The sequence below is a fragment of the Aulostomus chinensis genome, chromosome 21 (genome assembly GCF_037954235.1).
Source record: "Aulostomus chinensis isolate RoL2024-O1b breed Wild chromosome 21, RoL_Achi_v1.0, whole genome shotgun sequence".
Classification (NCBI taxonomy): Eukaryota; Metazoa; Chordata; class Actinopteri; order Syngnathiformes; family Aulostomidae; genus Aulostomus; species Aulostomus chinensis.
The window spans coordinates 24,526,213-24,545,655 of record NC_141340.1 but is presented as its reverse complement, the minus strand read 5'-3'; the positions used below and the strand labels follow the sequence as shown (position 1 = coordinate 24,545,655).

Here is a 19,443-nt window from a genome sequence, read left to right as displayed (position 1 = left end):
ATCCATCCATCCTTCCACCCATCCATCCATCCATCCATCCATCATCCATTCATCCATCAATCCATCCATCATCCATCCATCCTTCCACCCATCCATCCATCCATCCATCCATCATCCATTCATCCATCCATCCATCCATCCGTCCGTCTGCAACACACTAAAGCCGCCAGTGTTCTTCTTAGAAATATTTTATTGTTGCAACACTTCTCAAACCTCATGGCAGGAACATTTCACAGAATGTTTAAACATCAGCAAGCAACCCTTGAGATCAGTGAGCTCTACTGTAACGATGAAGCGTACCAAGAAGACGTGTCAGCATGTTCAACGATGCACTTTAAGGACAAGAAAGTACCAAGTTCTTCGAAGCTGCTTTCAGAGTAGCTGTAAGGCTGGAAATCAACGTTCATGCTTTCCTGCACTCAAACATGTGTGGACATCTATTTTGGAACTTCCTCAGTTCCAGTGTGAGAAATGAGACAGTGAGTGTCCACTTCCCTCAGCTCAACCGGACCTGGTACTGGTGTCACCCTCCAACAGCACAACAGCATCGCTGCCCTGGAACCAGGTTTAGGGAGTGCCTCCGTCCTCAGGACTTCCTCTGTAAGTGAGGTGGTCTCACTTCTGCTCTCATGTGTGGACCCCCCAGGAAGCAGCGCACCAGCAGGGGGCTCTACGCCTCTGCCTCTCTGCACGCACGCACGTCAGCGGAGGACCTCTCGGACTCCTCTGGGCTCTTTCATGTGTTTCGACCACTGGGAATCACACGTCTCGGTGACCCAGTGGCCTGCTGAGCTGAGCTCCAACATCAAATTCATTTGTGCCCAGCTGCGTCTCCTCAGGAGCTCTGCTGTGCTGCGGAGGTGCATGTGGGACTCACGTCACTGGCAGTGTGGCATACTTTTGGTTTTGTCTCTGGGAGGCTGTGTGCTTGTGCTTGTGCCCCCAGAGGGGCCCAGTGGGCCACAGCCCCCCTCCTGCTTGCCTTATATCCCACTAGCGGCAGCTACAGGGGATGAAGCTTCCCAGAATACCTGAAGAGAAGCTGTTTGGGTGCTGATTGTCCAGTTTGAGCCCAGCTTCCACTCAGAGGTGGAGGTGCCCACAGTGACGGTGGGTGTGGATTAAAGTCTGTCACTGCTGTGTAAAGCAGAGATGCTTGAATGACAGCCTCTGCACCTGACACACCTGTGCATTTTGGGCGGTCCTAGAGGAAATCAATGAGGCTCCAATCGTCATGTCCGAGCATCACGCAGGGACTGACAGAGGAAAACGAAATCTTAATAAATCTTGACATTCATGAAGTGAATTTTCTGAGTGAACTGAATGTGAGTTGGTTGGTGCCATCCAGCTCCCCCTGAAACCTCACGTGCAGCACAGAAGCATTGTACAAAAATACAGTTCATATACACTGAGCAATGTAGCATTCGCTTTATCAAGACATCACTTACATCAAAATATGTTTCCAAATCTGATTTACATTTAAATGTTAACAATGGCTTAGCAAAGACTGAACACAGCCGTCTGAAGTTCACGTATCTCAGCGGACACCAGTATCCAGCTCAGTAGAGAGAGTGAGACTGCTGTCGTCCTCTCCGGCTGAGCTCCCTCTAGCACTCCCATGTTATTGCAAATGTGTTTTCTTGAATTCTAGATTTTGAGCTGGAACCTGATGGGCCTCTGACAGCCTGTGCACTCATCTAAGAGTCTTCCACCGAGGTCAGAACCTGCTTTTTCCTGAAGACAAACTCAGACGCAGCCACCAGGAGCAGCAATCCGAGCTGAAGTTGAGCATCAGCTGGAACTCAACATCAGTGCATTTTGCTAAATAAAAAGGACTCTGGATTTCAGTCCCTATGGCTTCCAGTGGAGTTGCTCGGCAGAGAAATCTTTCATTCTTAGAGTGGAAAAATAATGAGGGTTAGAATAGTTTCCATCGTACATATAGCCAGTGAAAACAAATGTTGCCTTTAAATCCTGCCATAGTTTAATTTGAGAGCCAATCTTTCAATTCTCCTAGAAGTTAATTCCATCTGTGCATCTGGATTGCATTAATCAGAAAAGCCACAGGTGAAATACTGCTAATTTACTATTTGTTGAATTAGGCTGCTGAAATGGGTCGTGTGTTGGCACTGAATGACTTTACTTCTCCACAAGCGGTGAAAGACTTCTCTGGACAAGTCAGAGCTGTGTTAAGTTCTGGAGGTGATGCACACGCCCCTAATGTGGGTGTCTCAGTTGTCTCTAGACGTGGTGCCACAAACATTCTCATCGTCTTGCTATTTTTGCCCGAAGCATCACAGAAGCAGAGAGTTTATGTTACAACATGGAGCAAACAACTGCAACACTGCATCTAACTTGAATGGTAGAATACTGACAATCGATGCCTACGTATGGCGTTCTGATGACGGTTCTTTTTCAGGTGTTTTTAGTGAACTCTCCTGCCTCCCAGCGCAGAGCCATGGCACTCTTGCGTCTTCCTCCGGTGTAGACATCTGGAAACTGAGGAAGACAGATGAGTGTTGACCTGCTTACTAAGCCTCTCCTCCTCCTCCCTGAGCACCAGAACCTCACACTTATCTAATAACACCAGGACGCTGGACTCTGATGATGGACAGCAACACACGGCTCAGGTTGAGGAGACGCTGGATTCTGGTCGCACTTCAACTTTAGCATCATTTCAACAAGCTTGGTTGTTGGCAGTTTGACTCTCAAAAGACTGTGGTCACACACACACACACACACACACACACACACACACACACACACACATATAGCGATATGGTGAAATGCAATTGATTTGAGACATAGAAACACACAGGAACATGCAGGAGCGTGCAGGAGCATGCAGGAACGTGCAGGAACATGGTAGAGCATGAGGACTTCACACATCTGTGATTTGCAGTAACATAACATCACAAAGTTTCCATGAAAGCAGCAGAACCTACTCTGTGATCACAGGACAGAGCGGAACGGTCCATCCTGGCGGCTGTTTTCATCGGTGATGATGGCGAGGACTTGCACTTCACTGGGACATCTAGACACAAAGATGAATGACCACCATCATCATCATGGTTGCTGCTCTCTAGCTTTGCATCCTGACCGCAGATAAAACTGTACCTGGATTGTCAAAGGCTAACGTGTCCATGTGGTTAGACAACATCCTCTCTGCGTTGAACCTGCCGTACAGGTTGGCCCTCTCTTTCCGAAGCTCCTCCTCCCTTTGCTTCACCTGCTGAATCTCCTCATCCACCAGAGACATGGAGCTTCTTGAACGCAGCTTAAAGAAAGGGTTGTTCATGAACATTTTCTCCTGGGGCTGCTCACAGGCTTTGTTGAGGGAGAAGTCTGAGGCACTGCGGATAATCAGGTTGGATGTCTCAAGGATGATGAGGTTGGAGCTGTGGTCCTCAGAGCGCCACTCGCCGGAACGTGCGGCCATGTTGTCGGGGCCTCGTCTGGTGCCAGAGGTGACGTCATTGCTGGGGTCAAGGATGATGACGTTGTTGGCAGACACTTCATGTTTTAGGGGTTCCTTGGTGGGTGAGGAGGTGATGATGAATGATGGCGTCAGTGGAGTACTGATGGACCTGGGGATGCTTCGTGATGGAGCACAGTCTGTAGACTTGCCCATCCTGGAGAAGCCCCTCTCCCTCCTGAAGTTCTCCTCTCTCTCCATTGATATGCGAATCTCTCTTTCAACTGGTGTTTCAGGGTCATCGTAGGGAGACCTGTAACTGGAATCATCCAGGCCAGAATCCTCTGAGCAGGGGCTGAACTGGGTGTGAAGATAATCCCCCACCAGGTTCAAGTTCTCCAGTTCATGAGCTTTCTTGTGGGTTCGTTCAATGTTGCGGACTGGTGTGTACATGAAGCTGTGGCTGCCATGGAAGCTCGGCTGCTTGGTTGTGGGTACAATAATCCTGTTCTTGGTTTGCTCTTCCATATCCCGCCACTGCTTTCGAGCCAGCTGGAAGTCCACATGTTCCGTACTAACGTTCTCACTCTTGGTCTCCTGTATTACACAGAAGTCTTTGGGAAGCTTCTTAGTGGGGTCGGAGCTCAGGTGTTGGTGGGTGCTGTCATTTTGATTGGTCTCTTTCCCACTTTCACTGTCATCTTCAGAGATTTTGGACAAACCTTGTAGGCCTAAAGGGATGTATTTAACTTCCTGTGGTAGGGCGGAGAAAGACGTGTCATCTGGCTGCTCCAGGACTTCCTCCCCATGTGGAACCTCAAGTTGAACCTCTTCACAGTGGTGGTTGTTGTCTTGTTCTTCAGAGTCCATCACCTCCACTTTCTGCACAAAGAGCTCCTGGGCACTCAGCTGAAGACTGTCCAAATATGAGTCATCATCTTCTTTGTTTATTGAGGAGGAGAATATTGTTCTCCATTTTTCATCCGTCTCACTATCTGAGGAAGCTGCTGCGATCTCAACTCTCAGGCATTCATCCATCTCATCAGGGTCCAGGTAGCGGCAGGATTCACTTGACACATCTGACAGAGCCTCCTCCCGGATGCACTGCTCTAATATTGACTCCTCTGTGATGGGGGGTTCAAAGAGGATTTCGGGGGTTTCTGGGTCTTCGTCTGCACCTGTTGCCAGCTTGTGATAGCCACCATCTGCAGGATCTGGCTCATAATCATCAGCCTCTGGCTCAGGGTAGAACTCAGGGTCAGGGTACTGCTCAAGCTCAGGGTCTTGCTCTGGCTCAAAGGCTTGCTCTAGCTCATGGTAGGGCTCCAGCTCCAGGTCTAGCTCTGGCCCTAGGTCAGGCTCTGGCCCCAGGTCTGGTTCTGGCTCCAGGTCTTGCTGTGGCTCTGGGTGTTGCTCTGACTCAGGGTAGAGCTCTGGCTCCAGGTCTTGTTGTGGTCCTGAGTTTTGATCTTCTTCATGGTAGTTTTCTGGATCAGGGTCTGGCTCAGAGTACTGTTCAGGCTCGGGGTCTTGTTCTTGGGTTCCCTGTCTCTTATGGTGAGCTTCATTTTCATAGACGCTCTCAGCACTGGAGGGGGTGTCAGACACTGAGGAGGTGATCGACTCGTTCCTGTTGAGCTCCTCGTGTCCTGGCTCCAATATCAAAGCCTGACAAATGCTGGTCTCAGGGCAGCCAGACTGGTCCATCCCACTCAAGCTGGTTGCCGGCTCAGGTAATAAAGTGCCAAGAACCTCCTTCTCTCCTGGGGGGTCTGCTGAGTCTGAGCAAACTTGCTCATCATCTGCACTGAAATCCCTCTCTTTCCCAGGTGAATCATCCACAGCGACCTCAGTTTCACAGTCCATTGCCAGCTCTGATTGTTCACTGGTTTCCATGGAGATGGCGTTGAAGTTGTGATTCTCACTTGAGCAGCAACCTCCACCCGCTTCTTTTCTGTCTGCCTCTCTGTCCGCGGAGGTAGCTCTCTGAAGAGGAGGAGAAAGAGAAAAGGTTAGAAAAGACATGAGTTTTCTGTCAGGGAAAACTGGGATTATTTTGTTTGTACCCTAAATGTGACGCTGCCTTTTCCTGTGTGACCCCCCCCCCCCCCCATTAAAAACCAGGAACAGGTGATCGCTGTAGTCACAGATATTCTATGAAATGTTCTGTCCTGCTACACCTTACGCAGCTGTCGGGGAGTCAGGAGGCGTTTGCTTGATTCCCACAGAGGAAAATGTCAGAGTGAAGCTTTTATTTGTTGCCATGATGTAAGTCCAGGACTCGTCAGAATGATAATCCTCCCGCTGTGACCATCAACACCTGCGTCAAGAACGCCGCGCTGGTTCAGTAACACTGCAGCATGTGACTGTAATCACACCAGTGTCACTCCAGCCAGTCTTAACAAGCAATAAGCACTCCATGGAAGGGTATGATACTTGAAGGCTTTGTGCCAGGCGGAGAAACACCTCAGATGAATCTATGGAGGATTGTGTGTGCGCGCGTGTGTGTGTGTGCTTGTGTGTGGGTGTGTGCGTGTGTGTGGGTGGAGGGAGGGCTGTGATGGAGGGGTCTCTGGGTTGCTGAGTGAATCTGTCCCTAAGTGGGTTATGAGCAGAAAGAGAGGAAGAGCATGAAAAGCTGCTGAATTAGACGGCATGGTGTCTGCTCTTATGTAAGACTGCAGGACTGAGTCTGCCTCCCACGCGCCGCAGGAGGGTCGCTGCAGAGGACTTACTGAGCCCCAAAATCACACACACACACACACACACACACACACACACACACACACACACACACACACACACAACAATGGCAGTTCTGCTCATCTGTCTGTGTCTGACGTGAAACAGCAGGTTTAGGTTCAGAATGCTGCGCGTGGCGCTGGAGCGAGACCAGAAAACAAGCTTCAATATTTTATGGGGCAAATCTTCAAAGTCTGTGTTTCGTCACAGTTTATCACTCTGTTAGGTTTGGCTGTTTTTCCCAAGCGTTCTGACAGCTCATGGATGTGGGGGAACGGCTCCTATCAGAGTGGGAGCAGCTGCTCAGACCAGACTCCCCAGCACCTCCAGAGTTACTCTGCTCCGTCTGATTGGCTGGGACAGCTGTCAGTCAGGTTGGCCCTGACCTTGGATATCCACCCATCCCCATCCATCCCAACCTTGAATATATCAAACTAACATCAAAACAATAAAAGTGATCATAATAATTAACCCTAAGGTATCAATCCTCTGAAGCGCGTGGCTCTCGCTTCCACTGGTCCACCCAAAACACAAATGGCGACACGGTGAAGGCTTAGGTCACCCCCCCCCCCCAGCACCCCAGGCCACAACAGATGCTACGCCCAGCACCCTGCCAATGTCAACCCCATGGTCTGTCCAGTCCCAACCCCTCACCCAGGAACCAGAGCCCAGCATCCTGGCCTCAGGACCAGGGCTGGACACCAAGGTGACCTCGGCAGCTCTACAACCTCAGGTGTCTCCCTTCCTTCCCCCCTCTCCCCCCTGGGGCTTCATGGCTGATGGAGTCATGGGGCCATGAGGCCCTGCAGCAGCTTGGATCAGCTAGGGTCCACATCTCGTTCTGTTCAGTGCTGCTCCTCCCTCACGTCTCCAGGAGAGGACGCCGAGCCAGACAGCGTCCTCTCATGCATCGGGAGAAATATTGTTATGAAATGTTACGTTCCTGCGTTGCTGGTGTGATCTTCCTCTGAGGAAGATCCCAGAGTGTAAAACCCTCTGAGGCAAACTGGGATTGCTGGGAGTGGTGCTTCTGGATGGCATCAAGGAAAGGCCTCCCCTTTCATCAATGCTATGGTTACGTAAAGACAAGACTACGCTTTTTCATCGGACTGGCCTGTCACACCAGCAGGGCTGAGAGTGGACGCTGTCAGTGACACACACAAACGTACACAAACGTACCCGCACAAACGTACACACACAAACGTACACAAACATACCCGCACAAACGTACACGCACAAACGTACACAAACGTACACGCACAAACGTACACGCACAAACGTACACAAACGTACACGCACAAACGTACACGCACAAACGTACACACACACGTACACCCAAAAAGTACACACACGTACATACACACACGTACACACAAAAACGTACACGCACAAACGTACACGCACAAACGTACACGCAAACGTGCACACACAAACGTACACGCACACAAACATGCACGCACAAACGTACACACACAAACGTACACACACACGTACACACACAAACGTACACGCACAAACGTACACGCACAAACGTACACACACAAACGTACACACACAAACGTACACGCACACAAACATGCACGCACAAACGTACACACACAAACGTACACACACATGTCCACGCACAAACGTACACGCACAAACGTACACACACACGTACACACACAAACGTACACGCACAAACGTACACGCACAAACGTACACGCAAACGTACACACAAAACGTACACGCACAAACGTACACACACAAACGTGCACGCACAAACGTACACGCACACAAACATGCACGCACAAACGTACACACACACGTACGCACACAAACGTACACGCACAAACGTACACACACCTACACACGCGAACGTACACGCACAAACTTACAAACGTACACACACAAACGTGCACACACACAAACATACAAGCACAAACGTACACACACCTACACACACAAACGTACACGCACAAACGTACACACAAATGTACACACATAAACGTGCACACACACGCAAACGTACACACACAAGCGTACACACAAACGTACACACACACGCAAACATACACACACAAACAGGTACAAACACAACCATACACACACACAAATACACACACGCAAGTACCATCAATGAGGACATGTGCATGTGAAGCCTGGATGCCATGGCAACCATCAACAGGCTCTGACACCGCTCAGCTGCCACCTCCTCCTCCTCTGAGTCGTGGTCAAACCTTGAACCAACCACTCACCCCTGTCAGCCGCCAATCAACGCTACCTGTTTATTATTCACACACGCGCTGATGAGAGAACATCCAGCGTGACATCACAGCCCCGCCAACAGCAGGTCACATGGTTTCTTCTACTTAATTCAATTTGAAAACACATCACAAAAACACATTTTCCTGATTTTAGCAGCAGCGAGGAGGCACCTGCTGGACAGGTGGAGGCTGGTGGAGCTGTGACTGGGTCAGGTCCACAGAGGGAGACCAGAGACCGTCGGGACCAACAGGCAACATGGCAGCAGGGTCTTTGATGGCCCTGGGCGGATCCACCAGAGTCCTGCACTGACACACCATGCAGCCATGACAGCGCGGCTGGCATGTTGAGCTGGCAGGTCCACAGAACTGAACGACGCCCCCGCACAGGCGTTTCTGACCTGTAGAGACCTGCACCCCCCCAGTCAGGACCACATCCAAGCCTTGACACCTTGACATCAAAGTCCCAAAGTGAATCATCTGGTCTTGCTGTGCCTCTGAGTTTTTTCTACTTACACACACTAAAAGAGTCTCAAGCGTGCTTTTGTGAACGTGTATGAACGATTAAAGCGGCTGGGACTCGGTTAGCGGGACCAGGTGGACACTGACTCCAGTGGAGGAGCCCGGCCACAGCACTCACAGCTCCTGTGCCTTATTCAGTCAGCGTTTAAGCGAACCACTCATGAAGGCGACCGCTGTCGAGACTCACTGATGATGGACGGCCTTGAGCAGGAACACGATGACGAAAGAGAACCCGAGTGGAACACAGAGCAGCGATGTGAGGACAAACCTGCTAACGAGGCTTCCAGCTGGATGAGGAACGTCCTCCTCTCCTCCCTCACTGGTTGGAGCGTCGTTATTCCAGTCAGCTGTCAGTTCCCGTCCTCTCAACTAAACAGCTTCACCCTGATCTGCTCCTCACAGGCCTGTGGCCTCTAAGAGTTATTTAGTATGAATCAGCAGCGGAGGAGACGGGGAGCTGGACTCGTTAACGAGCACAGCCCGACGGAACGAGAAGGAGCTCTCAGCCTGCATCCATAAAATAAAGACGCAGGGACATACATGCTGATTGTGCTCCAGCCCCTGAGGCTCAGAGGCAGTCAGAGGTCACCAGCCTTCCCTGCCCCCAGCGTGACCCCTCAGTGAATTTACCTGAAGCAGACAGGTGAACTTGGTGGAGCATCGGTGCATCCCGATGGGATCGTATTCATCCCCCAAACAAAAACATTCAGACGTACCGTCCAGGCTGCTCCGTCCACTCCATGAAGCATGAGCGATGACACATTCAGATGCATTCACGGCCCTCCCATGGAACCGGACGGAGACTCATTCGTAACACCTCCTCCATCAGTGCACCGTTGCCACAGCATTGGTGGTGTTACCAGTGATTTATACCTGCAGTACTGCAGCCAGCCACTGCTGATATTTAGCAGGAAGATCCCAACTGATTCAGAGCTGGATGTGTCTGACGGTGCACAAAGGTCTACCACTGCGGGAGAACCCTGTGAAACTAGTCAGATTCTCCTCTTGAGCGTTTGGCTCCGGAACACGATACCCAAACTCCCTCCGTAATTAACAATACATGGAACAGGATGTGGTACCTCTCAACACCCACGTCCTGCCTGCTCGCTAGCGTCTGACCAGTCTCACAGCAGCGTTGTCTCTGGGTGAGGAGAGTTGAGTCACGGCCTCCTCCGGGCGCAGCCACGTGTGCTGTTATTTACTCGCTCTTCTTTTTTCTCCAGTTGTGTGGGTTGACTTCATCAGGCTGCAGCCTCGTCACCTCCGCAGAGAAATCAAACCCTTCCAGACAGAAAACTGTCAGGAGACGACCTGCGATCAGCTGATTCAAACACACCTACGCGACATTGAGAGTCTAATTCCTCACACGCCAGGCCGCCTGCACCTGAAGTCACTGGAAGGGAATGAAGGTGAGGACCACCGCAGCTCAGGACGTATCCTCCGTTCAGATCCCTGACCTGCACCGGTCTCAGCTTCCTTCTTCCTGCTTCACCTGAGCGAGGCAACAGCTGAACATGCTGTTGTGGAGACCTGGACGACTGACAGCGTCATTGTCCGCTGTCGGTGTTCAGGCCTGACGACAGAGGTCAGAGGTCAGAGGAGATCTTCCTTATTGAGAAACAAACTGGTCATCGTCCTCGCCGTCCACGACCCCTCAGAGGGGTGAAGGTGAAGCAGTCACAGCTCTGAAGACCAGAGCAGCGCTTCACCTCTGGTTCCTGCTCCATCACTGATAGCAGCGAGTGTTGACGTGACCCTGTGGTGACGCCTGGAACCCCCGCCAGACACCCTTCCTCACAATCCCAAAACACTGAACACGCCTTTCAGAGCAGGCTCCCTCCCCTCTTACCCCCCACCCTGGCTAGATGGAGCAGCACATTTTCTTTAACTCTGCCAACAAAATGAAACAAGGATGTTAGATAATCGCTCTTTTGCATAATTAATCTTGACATTTCTGAAAACTTGGAACATCATCATCTTAATTTGCATATTTAACCAGGACCCCCCCCCCACACACACACACTCAAAGCCAGCAGCACAGTCACTCAGGATGAAGTCACGTATCGCTGCTCTCCAACATGAACATGATTAAAGCCTCAGACCAAACACAGGAGGCGGATCCGTCTCCCCGCGTGCTGCACCGTTTCCCAGCTGTTTGCCTAAATGATGCGCGCCACCACCGGGGTCGGCTGCATCGCTCAGACCCTCAGAGAGAAGATGCCTTCAGGCGTTTCTCCGGCATCTCAGTTCTCAGGTGAGTTTGAATGGTTGGGCTCCAGCGCTGCACCGGCACCACGACTTCAGCAGCACTGTCATCTTTGAATCAGCAAAGCAACCACTTCATTGAACTGTGGAATTTTATTTGCGTTTATTGACGTCACTGGACCGGCCTGGCATGAGGCCCCCGCTGCTCAGAGTGCGGGCCCTGTAGCCCACCAGGTGGTCCAGGCGTTCACTAGGAGACGAGTCCGATGATGTCAGCCCCGTAAATGTTTGTCCTGGTTCCCTCAGAGCTGCTGGGAGGTTTCTGTCACTGCAGCGTAACTGTCGCCTCAGCAGCTGTGACACACGATGCCAATAAGACGAACCTACCAAAACCAACTTCATGGTGAAACACAAGAGCCACGGTACCCAGCAGACCCCCACCCACCCGCTCCAACAGCAACGCCACACATGTGAAAGCACCTACTGTCATCATGTAGGAGATGGTCCACACTGAAATCATGTCCAGCCGCTTCCACGTGAACCCGAGCAGACAGAAACTCACCACTCGGCAGCAGGTTGGGACACGACTGGCGGTAGCGGGAGTTAATCTGACACACACAGCTGAGTATTGACTGAACTGCCGTTTAGATGAAGCTGAGCGGCGATGAAGCCGCCCGGGGCTGTTCCCTAATGACAGCTGACGGTCAAACGTGAGAGTCGGACTCACGCCGATTCTCCTCCACTGCTGCTTCACGTGTGTGGAGTTCACCTCCAGAGGAGCAGCTCAGGAGTCCCTGGAAAATGTCTTCTTCCGTATTAAAAAATCAGAAGTCTTTTACCCTCCATGATGATTTGATGTCCTTTGAGAACGACAGCTGAGGTTTAATTTGGACGCTACTTTAAATACTTACAGTGGGAAAGTTTTGTCAAATCCAATCAAGGTGGTCTTGACAAGGTTCCCCATACACAGCAGGAAAAATGGTTTGTAAAGAACGTGTTGAGGAAGGCGACTGTTTCAGAGGAAGACCTGTCTGTCCATCAGGGAGCAGGATTGGGATGGACATGCAGTAAAGTCCATAGGATGTCAATCAACAGTCCATGCACCCACCCGCCCACCTACCCATCCATCCATCCATCCATCCATCCATCCATCCATCCACCCACCTACCCATCCATCCGCCCACCTACCCATCCATCCATCCATCCATCCACCCACCTACCCATCCATCCACCCACCTACCTATCCATCCATCCATCCATCCATCCATCCACCCATCTACCCATCCATCCATCCATCCATCCACCCATCTACCCATCCATCCATCCATCCATCCATCCACCCATCCATCCATCCATCTATCCATCCATCCACCCACCTACCCATCCATCCATCCACCCACCTACCCATCCATCCACCCACCTACCCATCCATCCATCCATCCATCCATCCACCCATCTACCCATCCATCCATCCATCCACCCACCTACCCATCCATCCACCCACCCATCCATCCATCCACCCACCTACCCATCCATCCATCCACCTACCCATCCATCCATCCATCCATCCACCCACCTACCCATCCATCCATCCATCCACCCACCTACCTATCCATCCATCCATCCATCCATCCATCCATCCATCCACCCATCTACCCATCCATCCATCCATCCATCCACCCACCTACCCATCCATCCATCCATCCACCCATCCACCCATCCATCCACCCACCCATCTACCCATCCATCCATCCATCCACCCACCTACCCATCCATCCACCCATCTACCCATCCATCTATCCACCCACCTACCCATCCATCCACCCATCTACCCATCCATCCATCCACCCACCTACCCATCCATCCACCCATCTACCCATCCATCCATCCACCCACCTACCCATCCATCCATCCATCCACCCACCTACCCACCCACCCACCTACCCATCCATCCATCCACCCACCCGCCCACCTACCCACCCACCCATCCATCCATCCATCCATCCACCCACCCGCGCACCTACCCACCCATCCATCCATCCACCCACCCGCCCACCTACCCACCCATCCATCCATCCACCCACCTACCCATCCATCCCTCCATCATCCCTCCATCATCCATCCCTCCATCTTCCCCCTCTCCTCCTGTTGAGGGTGGTGGGGGTGGAGCCTATCCCAGCAGCCTTCCCCCTGGACAGGTCACCAGTCCATGGCAGGTCCAACACATAGAGACAGACAACCATTGGCTCTCCCAGCCACGCCTACGGTCAATTTAGAGTCTGGATTAACCTGGTCCCTCTTGATGTCTTTGGACTGTGGAGGAAGCTGGAGTACCAGAGAGAACCCAGCAGGAACAGGGAGAACATGGAGACTCACCCAGAAAGACCCTGTGATGCAGCCGGGGCTCCACCCACAACCTTCTTGATGGGGGGGCACAGTGAGGACCACTGCTCCACCCACAACCTTCTTGCTGGGGGCCACAGGGAGGACCACTGCTCCACCGGGCCGCCAAAGTTAATAGTCGTCTCAGGATATTACAATTCAAAGGGTTAATGCGTATTCATACAACACCTGTGAAATTAAATCAGCACTTCAGTTCTCTGATAGCAAAAAGATGTATTGCTTTGAATTGGAAATATGAATGGAGCACCGTCTCCCCCTGGTCAAAAGGGACGTTGTTGAGTTTACCTTTGGTAAGACCAGCATATATCCATACTGTAAGTCAAGGCAACAAGAATTTGAAAAGATCTGGGGCCTCTTATTGACTTTATGAAGGAATTTGTTGGCTCCTGATGACATTTAGGGTATCTGGAGACGATGACCTCCTCCAGCCCCAGAGAAGCTTTGCTCTTGCTCGGCCCTGTTCCTTCTTCTATATTGGTACAAAGACATGATGCTGCTTCCTTAGTACGAGTACAATTGTAAACTGCAGCATTCTGGGGAAACAAAAAAGCCCACAATAAAATGTTTCGGGAAAAAAATCAAAAGTCTTCAAAAACAACTTTTTTTTACAAGTATTATCTTTGCCAGCATGTTCAGAGGGTTCATTAGTGAAGACGATCCTGACAAACTGAACATGGAAGATCATCAACTTCTGTTCACCAGAGCTGATTTACTGGTTCAATCACCACAATCACATGGAGCGATCCTATTGGCTGCTGGGGGAGGAGCCAGGAGATGACCACTTCCTGTTGGTGGAGGAACCAGGAGATGACCACTTCCTGTTGGTGGAGGAACCAGGAGATGACCACTTCCTGTTGGTGGAGGAACCAAGAGATGACCACTTCCTGTTGGTGGAAGAACCAGGAGATGACCACTTCCTGTTGGTGGAGGAACCAGGAGATGACCACTTCCTGTTGGTGGAGGAACCAAGAGATGACCACTTCCTGTTGGTGGAGGAACCAGGAGATGACCACTTCCTGTTGGTGGAGGAACCAGGAGATGACCACTTCCAATTGGACTACAAGCACACCTCATCTCTGCCATGATAACCTTCTTTTGGACTACAAAAATGCCTCATCCCTGACGTGAGTCCTGGCCCATGTGACACGAAGCTCTATGACAGATATCAGTGGGAGTTATGAGGCTGGACTGAATGGTTTCAGCCTGGGAGGGCAGAGACCTCGTGCAAAGCGCCGGCGGGCTTGGCGCCGTACGGACCAATATGTGAACAGCCTCTCATACCTGCTGCACCTGCAGGTGATGATGTACTGAGGAGGTAAAAAGCCTGTTAGCGTACGCTCACCCTCTCTGCTCTGAGTGGATTCAACAAGATGGAAATGAGCCAAAAACCCTTAAAAACAAATGAATGCGAGTGAGGGAACCCTCCATTTTACCAGCAGCCTGATTTCTGCTGGATTCATGTCACTGATGACAAGATGGAGACAAACAACCCTCTGCTACACCACGGATGAGACTGATATATACCACGGGTGAGGAATCTCTCTCTCTCTCTCTCACACACACACACACACACATTGACCAACTGGTCTTTACTGGTCTTTGCCAGGATACGTTGCTAACAATTTCTCCCAGCTCATCATTCATTGCTGCATCCACTTTAGACAACGGAACTAAGAGGAAGCACAGGAAGTGGGAGGAGAGTGGGAGGAGCTTGTCCTGAGCCTCGTTCTCTCACCATCGGAGCAGTCAGGGAATTCATCTTTTAAAGTGTGAACGACCTTGTCTGAACAGTTTGTCACCCTTGGACTGGAACCCTAACATGTGCTGTGACCTCTGAACACTTCCTGTACATGGACTCGTCTGGATGAAATCATCTCCCAGACGAGTCCAACTGCAGGGAGGCCGCTGCACGGACACCAGGGCGCCGTGCTTCCTCCTCTGAGGGGTTTGACCTGATTGAACTGATCTGAAACATGAATACTGAGTCCATGTCAGGTAGCTTCAGACTCCTGCTGTCAGAGGATGATGGGGATGATGATGAAGAGCAGCCAGAAAATAAAACACAATGATCAAAACTGTCTGTTCTCACTGCTGAGCAGTTGTGTGTGTGTGTGTGTGTGTGTGTGTGTGTGTGTGTGTGTGTGTGTGTGTGTGTAAAACTATCACGGCTGCCTTGATGTGGCTAAGACTTAAAAACACTTGCTGAACGTCCTCAACACTCTCCTGGTCAAAGGAGAGCGCCGGAGGCTGCGTGAGGATCACACGCCGTCCCACAGTGGCGTGACCCACCACAGGACGCGTGGGGTCAACAAATCAAATATGCAGACTGGAACCATTCAACAGTCTTCCTGGGGTCATCAGTCACACACACACACACACACACACACACACACACACACACACACACACACACACACACAAGCGCGCGCGCGGTCGATGCAGCCACGCTCACGTCTCCGCCGGGAGGTTGGCAGCAGCGTCAATACCAACGACAGGTTGTCATTTCCATTTCAGCAGCGACATCACACACTGATGCACACTCAGACACCGAGGAGACGCAAACTTTTGAGTGTGTGTGTGTGTGTGCGTGTGTGCGCGCGCGGGGATGGACCTACCTGAGACCGCGCAGGCTACGCTGTGGCTCTGCTGTTTCTGAGTGCTGCCTCGCTCTCACAGCGCTGCCTGACTACCGTTGCCTCTGATTGGACGGCTGCAGGGAGGGGGGGGGGGTGTGATGGAGGCAGCCAATGCTGAAGCTGCGTTCGGTGAACACACGCAGGGCAGCGCAGTTCACACACACACACACACACACACACACACACACACTCTCTCTCTCTCTCTCTCTCTCTCTCTCTCTCTCTCTATCCCACAGCGGGATGGCCGGGAACCACCTGCTTCTCCCCTCCTCTCGGAGGAAGCCTGCTCGCTGAGGTCCCAGCGGGACAAGCACGGCTCGCTGTCGGTGTCTCCTGTCCGCTGCAGACAGAAGCGTAGTGGGTGGACGCGATGAGGGTTCTGCATGATACGAGACGGTGGTGAATGTCATTGATTCGGTATTTGCTGTTCAGATCGTCTCCCTCCTCTGCTGCTGCCTCCATTTGAACCTGAGACGGACGCCTGCCGCGCCGACGTGATGTTCACCCGCACGTGCACGATCTGGTTCTACGTTCCACTACAAGACCGCGTGTGCTTTCTCTCAGGCTTCACACCAGAGTCCGCAGCTGTCGGTGCCAGCTCACCTGACAGAAAGGAACGTCGAAGTGCAAATTAGGTTCGCGAGGTGTTGATGTTCACACAGGCCTGGTTCTTAGGTCCAGAGTGACTGAAGCCCACTCATCCGCTTCAGTGAGGGTGTGAAACTCGGAGCTGGGCACGTGACGAGTGTGTAGACGACAGCAGCTCCTTCGGTCAAGCCGCCCTACTGACCGTTAAAATGACGGACAGATTTCCACTGTGAGACCTCACCCTCTGGAGGCTATGACGTCCATTTGAGATGTCTTCAAGAGACTGAGCCATCATCCCTCCATCATCCCTCCAAGATCCCTCCATCATCCCTCCAAGATCCCTCCATCATCCCTCCAAGATCCCTCCATCATCCCTCCATCATCCCTCCAAGATCCCTCCATCATCCCTCCATCATCCCTCCAAGATCCCTCCATCATCCCTCCAAGATCCCTCCATCATCCCTCCAAGATCCCTCCATCATCCCTCCAAGATCCCTCCATCATCCCTCCATCATCCCTCCATCATCCCTCCAAGATCCCTCCATCATCCCTCCATCATCCCTCCATCATCCCTCCAAGATCCCTCCATCATCCCTCCAAGATCCCTCCATCATCCCTCCAAGATCCCTCCATCATCCCTCCATCATCCCTCCAAGATCCCTCCATCATCCCTCCATCATCCCTCCATCATCCCTCCAAGATCCCTCCATCATCCCTCCAAGATCCCTCCATCATCCCTCCAAGATCCCTCCATCATCCCTCCATGATCCCTCCATCATCCCTCCATCATCCCTCCAAGATCCCTCCATCATCCCTCCATCATCCCTCCAAGATCCCTCCATCATCCCTCCAAGATCCCTCCATCATCCCTCCATCATCCCTCCAAGATCCCTCCAAGATCCCTCCATCATCCCTCCAAGATCCCTCCATCATCCCTCCAAGATCCCTCCATCATCCCTCCAAGATCCCTCCATCATCCCTCCATCATCCCTCCAAGATCCCTCCATCATCCCTCCATCATCCCTCCAAGATCCCTCCATCATCCCTCCATCATCCCTCCATCATCCCTCCAAGATCCCTCCATCATCCCTCCAAGATCCCTCCATCATCCCTCCAAGATCCCTCCATCATCCCTCCATCATCCCTCCAAGATCCCTCCATCATCCCTCCATCATCCCTCCATCATCCCTCCAAGATCCCTCCATCATCCCTCCAAGATCCCTCCATCATCCCTCCAAGATCCCTCCATCATCCCTCCATCATCCCTCCAAGATCCCTCCATCATCCCTCCATCATCCCTCCATCATCCCTCCAAGATCCCTCCATCATCCCTCCATCATCCCTCCAAGATCCCTCCATCATCCCTCCAAGATCCCTCCATCATCCCTCCAAGATCCCTCCATCATCCATCATCCCTCCATCATCCCTCCTAGATCCCTCCATCATCCCTCCATGATCCCTCCATCATCCCTCCATCATCCCTCCAAGATCCCTCCATCATCCCTCCATCATCCCTCGAAGATCCCTCCATCATTCCTCCATCATCCCTCCAAGATTCCTCCAAGATCCCTCCATCATCCCTCCAAGATCCCTCCATCATCCATCATCCCTCCATCATCCCTCCAAGATCCCTCCATCATCCCTCCAAGATCCCTCCATCATCCCTCCATCATCCCTCCAAGATCCCTCCATCATCCCTCCATCATCCATCCCTCCATCATCCATCCATCATCCATCCCTCCATCATCCATCCATCATCCATCCCTCCATCATCCATCCCTCCCTCCCTCCATGTTCCCCCTCTTCTCCTGTTCAGGGTGGTGGGGGTGGAGCCTATCCCAGCAGCCTTCCCCCTGGACAGGTCACCAGTCCATGGCAGGGCCAACACATAGAGACAGACAACCATTGGCTCTCCCAGCCACGCCTACGGTCAATTTAGAGTCTGGATTAACCTGGTCCCTCTTGATGTCTTTGGACTGTGGAGGAAGCTGGATCTGATCTCTAAAGAGTCTCCAGCTGGTCCAGAACGCTGCAGCGAGGGTTCTGACAGGAGTTAAGAAAAGAGAACACATCTCTCCCACTTTAGCTTCTCTCCACTGGCTTCCTGTAGGATCTAGAATCCACTTCAAAGTCCTTCTGCTGACTTATAAGGCTCTCAATGATGAAGCTCCATCCTATTTGAAAGAACTCATTAGTCCCTACTGTCCCACCAGAGCACTCCGCTCCCAGAATGCAGGTCTGTTAGTGACTCCCAGTATCAATAAAACAGACTGGGAGGTAGAGCCTTCAGGTACCGGTTCTTCTACTGTGGAACCAGCATCTCTCCATGGGTCAGAGAGGCAGACACTTTAACTACGTTTAAGTCCAGGCTTAAGACCTTCCTCTATGACAGAGCCTTCAGTCAGGACTGGTTCAGGTAGCTCTGAACCATTGATAGCTATGCTGCTACAGGCTTAGACTGCTGGGGGACACATCAGGTTACATGGAGCCCTTCCCTCCTCTCCTCTCCTCTCCCCCTCTCTCCTCCTCTCCTCCCTGCACATTCTTGGAACTGTCATTACCATTACTTGTTGCACTTTGTAGTTTGGCCTTGGTGTCTCTCAGTCTCTCTGTGTTTCCACAGATCCACCAGAGCCCCAACCGCCGCCTGCATCGCCCCCCCCCCCTCTTATTCCCTACTGTTACACCG

General features: G+C 51.8%; 1 protein-coding gene across 9 annotated transcripts in view; it reads right to left on the bottom strand.

Moving 5' to 3' along the window:
• Positions 1–182: 182 nt before the first annotated feature.
• The window catches only part of palmdb (palmdelphin b), a 45,502-nt gene continuing 26,241 nt past the window's right edge, over positions 183–19,443 (bottom strand). For 2 of the 9 annotated variants that reach the window (XM_086191466.1, XM_086191463.1), the window contains 3 exons: positions 3,118–5,401; positions 2,946–3,034; positions 184–2,499 (listed from right to left, as the gene is read on the bottom strand). In XM_086191466.1, coding sequence (XP_086047592.1) covers positions 2,416–2,499; positions 2,946–3,034; positions 3,118–5,401 — 2,457 coding nt within the window. In that variant the 3' untranslated portion in view covers positions 184–2,415. Of the gene's footprint in view, positions 2,500–2,945; positions 3,035–3,117; positions 5,402–11,611; positions 11,912–13,503; positions 14,879–16,145; positions 16,289–16,421; positions 16,850–19,443 lie in introns of those variants that run through there. The other 7 variants (XM_086191468.1, XM_086191469.1, XM_086191465.1 and 4 more) reach the window with 7 other exon arrangements.